Raw genomic sequence first — 5,077 nt, forward strand, 5'->3', positions numbered from 1 at the left:
GGGGGGTGGTGGGTGGGCAGTGGACGGGGGGTGTTAAAGATTAAGGAAGTAAGAGCTTCATGCTTGATAACACCAAGGAGCTTTCAGATTAGGGATCTGCTCAGTTACCGCCTTAAGCTTCTGCTTCCGATGCTTCACACAATTACAGGAATAAACTCTATGCGTCAAGCTTATCCGAACTTCGGGCCTATAATATTACTCCAAAAGAAAGACGAGGGCAAAAAGAAACTGTGAAAGGTGTTTGGCAACGAGTAAGAGAGGGAGCTCACAAACTCTTTGAAGGTCAATTAGCCAGAAAATGTGCTAAAGACTGGGTGCTGTGCCGGATTACTGGCCCAAGAATTCCCCCAAGGTCCTCACAGTGGTCCTGCCGTTTCAGCACAGGGAGACAATTACAGACCTGGAGGAGATGCTACAAAAGCTTTAATTAAGGGACTTACTTACACCCCACTAAGTTCTGGAAATTAAATTCTTGTTTGTGCTTAACTGACGTTTCTTTTGTCTGGGCTTCCACATGTATTTCAACAGAGAACACTTATTTTCCCCAAATCTGTTTTTCCGTTGGAAGCCATTTTGCTGTGATGGATACCATCAAAGCTGAGGGTTTAATCAGTATAAAGAACTGGGTAGAAAACTGGGCTGAGAGGCTTTTTGGCTGGAGAGGTTTTGGGCACAGGTTGAAAATTGTAGTATTTATGTACCTTGGTACAACAGTAAACCAGGAACTCTGGGCTTAAATGAATGATTAAAAGAAGGCAGTTTGTAGAATTCACGTTTCAGAATTCCCATTCACAAGGCAGCATGGTTTCCCTTGAATTTAACAACTTTATGATTCTAGACACAGTAGGCTTCTCTTTCTCCAGAAATAATTTTGTTTGCCGGTGAGATTAAAGGGGCCTCCGGCTATCATCCAGGTCTGATTTTTCATAAGCTTAGACCCATATTTAGGTTCCACTCAGATGTGATTTCTTTTACTTCTGGAAAGACCGATTCAGGTTGCCTGGGTTCTGGCTGGAGCGCACTGATGTGCTGAGCGCCCCTCCTGCTGATGAAGGGGGCGCGGGCATCTTTGAACTAGGCCCTAATTGCCTTAGCGGGGGCGTGTTCACTTTTTGTTGTTGTTAGTGAAGCACTTCTCTCTCTCATCCGGCCTTCTTTGAAGCCATTCAGTTCTGCCTGCAAAGTTTGGTTTGAACCATAAAGACTTTTTAAAAGCACTAAGAAATGCTTATGTTGTAGTAACTTGAAATTTTCTTTCAGTATGTCTGGTTCACATATAGCATCAGTCAGGTGGCACAGTGTCTCTCTGTACCCCTTACAAACTTGAAGGCACTTTTGTGTGCCTCTCAACTTATGTCTGGAGAAGAGAGACCTTCAGCCTTCCGCTAACTTAACAGAGGCATCAATCAAAACATGTTAAGACTTTGTTAAACATGAAAAAGGGCAAGAAAAGTGAAAATTGTCATCACGCTTTAAAACGGTTTTCGGCACAGTGAAGTTATACAGAAACCCCACCATTGGGTTTAGTTTTTACGTGTGGATGGGCAGGGGAGGATCGGCATTGGATGAGAGGGTGGAGGATCCCCTTGGGAGCCCCTGCGCTGGGCAGCAGCTCCTCTGCAGGGCGGCCCCCTGACCCCAGGCAGTTGTGGAGGCTGAGACTTTTGACATTGGTGTCATTGACAATGTTCCCACACTTGGATATATTTGAAATAATGCATGATATGATTTTCCGTTCTTTTTGCCTTTCTTTGGAAAGGAGGAACATTCTCTTTGGTGATATGAATGTTTTTGTTTGATCAAGTTTTTAACCAGTTAGTGAGCTCCAGTAGAGTTCGGTGCCAACTTCTGGAGAGAGGGCCAGCTGGCGATGTCATGCTTGCTAGCTAAAGAAGAACGTCACTGAATTTTGCTTAAAAAAGTGCTGATTTGAAAAGTTGTTTTATGAACTAAAAATTCAAAGTTCTTATCTCTCTGGCTTTATTTTGCTAACATTGTAGAACCAGCACATCTGGCTTAGATTCTAAAATAGTTTGGTTTTATGCTTCAGTTAAAATGAATCCAATCAAATTGGAATTGGAAGACAGATAAAAAGGAAGGATTTTGGTACAGTGAGGATTCCTAAACATAACAAGTTTATCAGGAAAGTTCTTCAAAACTTCCTCTCTGAATGGCCTTTAAAAATAGGCTTTTTTAGATACTGTAGTTTATTCAGATAGAATTCTATGTAAGGGTTGTAACTCTACAATTCTTGATTATACTGCTCACCACCAACACTTTTAAATACTTGTCATTTGAAGATGTATTTGGTGTGAGAGGGGGTGGTCTTGTCTTTTTTTTTGTTTGGTTGCATTGTATGGCATGTGGAATCTTAGTTTCCCAACCAGGAACTGAACCCATATCCCCTCTATTGGGAGCACTGATTCTTAACCACTGGACTGCCAGCAAAGTCAAACTTAAGTTTGTTTGGCCTGATTTTGTCTTTTAAGTTAGGTTTTTATTTTGACAGAATTAAAACATACGATCTTTGTCAGATTTAACAGTGTTTGTATGTCACTAATACCATACACTATCAATGAGTATGCTTTCTGTATTATTTCGTGTGACCCCTCTCTCCAAGTGTGGATTAATGCACACAGCCAAACCATTATGAACTTCAAATGCAGTTCATTGAAATTCTTGCTTTTAATAGTAAAGCAAAATTACTTAGTTTGGGGAGATATGAGAAGCAGACCACCTTATATTTCAGCTGGGTTGCTTTGGGGTTCTTTAAGAATGATAGTTAAAAATGTTTTTCAGGAATGGAAACAAACATCCTTCCTTCCTAAGTCTCTAGCAGACTCTGACTTGATGGTAACTCCCCCCCACATACACGCCAATTCTGTGTTTCTTCATCGTCCTGACCTTGGAGCCATTAGCAGAGACTCTGTTTCTACTCTTTCATAAATAATGCACTCGCTCAGAAACGGCAGGCTGGAGGCTTGTGGCTCGGGGTTTTTATAGTTCATACGAGTAGACGTGCTGGTTGAGTCAGTGGGGAGCTGTGGACCTGATCCGTTTTCAAGCTGGTGGTGAGAGAAACGAGTCAGCCTTCGCTTTCCCTCAGCAGAGCGTGGAGCGTTGCGGCATGACTGTGCGGGGGCCTGGGTGTCTGTCTGCTCGTCTTTTGGCTGTTTAAACCTTAAGAACTGTTTCTGGGTTAGTCAGCCATATCCATGTCATTGGCACCCGAATGAAGAGGGAACTTTCTACCTGTCTTGAGTAAATCAGGGGTCAGGCTAGCCCTGTGTTGGGGCTGGCCTTTGCCGCGGTTTACAGTAGATGTGCCAGAACTGCTCAGAAGGTTCTCTTGCCCACAGGAATGCGGGTCACATTCTGGTCCAAGGCCCGCGCCTGCCAAAGACAGCGCAGCTTGTGTTTCTCTGTGGAATGAGGTAGAAAAGAGTGCTGTTCCAAACAGGACGTGAATTCAGTGTAGACTCTGCATCCAGAAAGTGTTACTATGAAGAACCTGTTTCAGAACAGGTTCTTTGCAGGCACAGTGGGGGTTGGTCTTACATTTCATTTTCCCTTTGTCCTCTTTCAGAGCAGCTCCACGTCTGCACACGTCCCCCTCCCCAAGTCTCCTCCCAGCTCCGCTCCTTCAGTCTCCTCCTCTTCATCCTGTCTGGACCACTGCAATAAAAACACAGGGTCCCCATTTTCATGTTTGCCCCTAAACTTTTCCTTATAAGGGTGTCTTGAAGAAAATGCTTCTTTTTAAGAAGTACATTTTAAGAAGAAACCAGAAAGCGCAAGGGAGCACTCTGGTTTCATGGCCAGGAGTTTAAAGAACAGTTATTTTTTAAAGGCGACTAGCGAGCTTTCAGTGTTAAATGTCTATTGACATTTTTGCCTGGAGAAGCACTGATTCTCCTCTTCCTGTCTTGCAGGCCCTGTGTTCTTTCCTGGGCGATGTGCAGAGATCTTTGCCCGGGGCCAGAGCATCGGGAAGCTGGGGGTCCTTCATCCCGACGTTATCACCAAGTTCGAGCTGACTATGCCCTGCTCCTGCGTGGAAATCAACATTGAGCCATTTTTGTGAAAATGAGTCTCTGCTGTGGGGTTGTCTCCCCGAGGGTCTTTCTCTTCTCCTGGATGCCCTTTAGTCGTCCGCACAGGAAGTCCACTTGTGCATTGATGTTGAATAAAGTAGAAAGCAGTGTCTGGTTCCATGGGTGATACTACCATTCCCACATCCAGCCAGCTTGTACCACACACATGGGGTGTCTGTGTGAAGCTGCCTTGTCCCTGAAGGCCAGCGGGAGAGCCAGTCCAGAGAATCAGAAATGCTCCTCACATGTCAGAGCTTTCGCCATCGCCATCACTTCTGCAATCCAGGATCCTGCTGTTTGCCCTGAGGAAACGAGAGAGCTGATTAGAGCACACGTTTGAGGTTAACTCAGGATTTTTATTTTTTGACATTTGATGGGTGTTCATCATTGGGAAACAATAATATAACAGCATTTTTAGAAAACCTTTAAGAATCAGTGATGGTCTAGTAGTTACAGCCTTTGAAGTCATTTAAAGGAAAAATGCACACATATTCAAAATATTTGAGAGTGGATACTTGGAGACAGCTAGAAGAGTTTAAAGGGAGACACTGGCACCAGGGCCCTGTGAATGTTAAACAGTATAAAGCTTACTTTTGCCCTAGCCCCCACATTTTATTGTGGTCAGCGTTATAAAGTCATGGTTTTAAATACTCAGTAGAGCTACTAGTTTCTGTTGTATTTTATAGGGAGGTATTAGATCTGTCTTCTGAAGCTAAGCTTCTGCCAGTCGGTCTTGTCTTACCGCCTAACTTACTTTAATATTTTGATTTAGAATCCCCCAGTAAGTACCATGTATTTCAAAAGCTAGATGAAATGTTTGAAAAAAAGTTCTTAATTATCACCAAGATGAGATATGAAACAAAATAAAATGTAAAACTCTAAAAGTCCCCGTAGAAATAGCTAACAAGGATAGGCAGAAATTATGTTTATGGAGTTTTTGTGGCACCTGAGACTGAGACCATATTCCTGCCTTGAATCAGGGC

At 43.3% G+C, this 5,077-nt stretch overlaps 1 protein-coding gene across 1 annotated transcript in view; it reads left to right on the plus strand.

Moving 5' to 3' along the window:
- The window catches only part of FARSB (phenylalanyl-tRNA synthetase, beta subunit), a 75,748-nt gene extending 71,544 nt beyond the window's left edge, over positions 1-4,204 (plus strand). The window contains exon 17 of the mRNA XM_010837072.1: positions 3,933-4,204. Coding sequence (XP_010835374.1) covers positions 3,933-4,084 — 152 coding nt within the window. The 3' untranslated portion in view covers positions 4,085-4,204. The remainder of the gene's footprint in view (positions 1-3,932) is intronic.
- Positions 4,205-5,077: the final 873 nt, after the last annotated feature.

The sequence above is a fragment of the Bison bison genome, unplaced genomic scaffold (genome assembly GCF_000754665.1).
Source record: "Bison bison bison isolate TAMUID 2011002044 unplaced genomic scaffold, Bison_UMD1.0 scf7180017864068, whole genome shotgun sequence".
NCBI classification, from domain to species: Eukaryota; Metazoa; Chordata; class Mammalia; order Artiodactyla; family Bovidae; genus Bison; species Bison bison.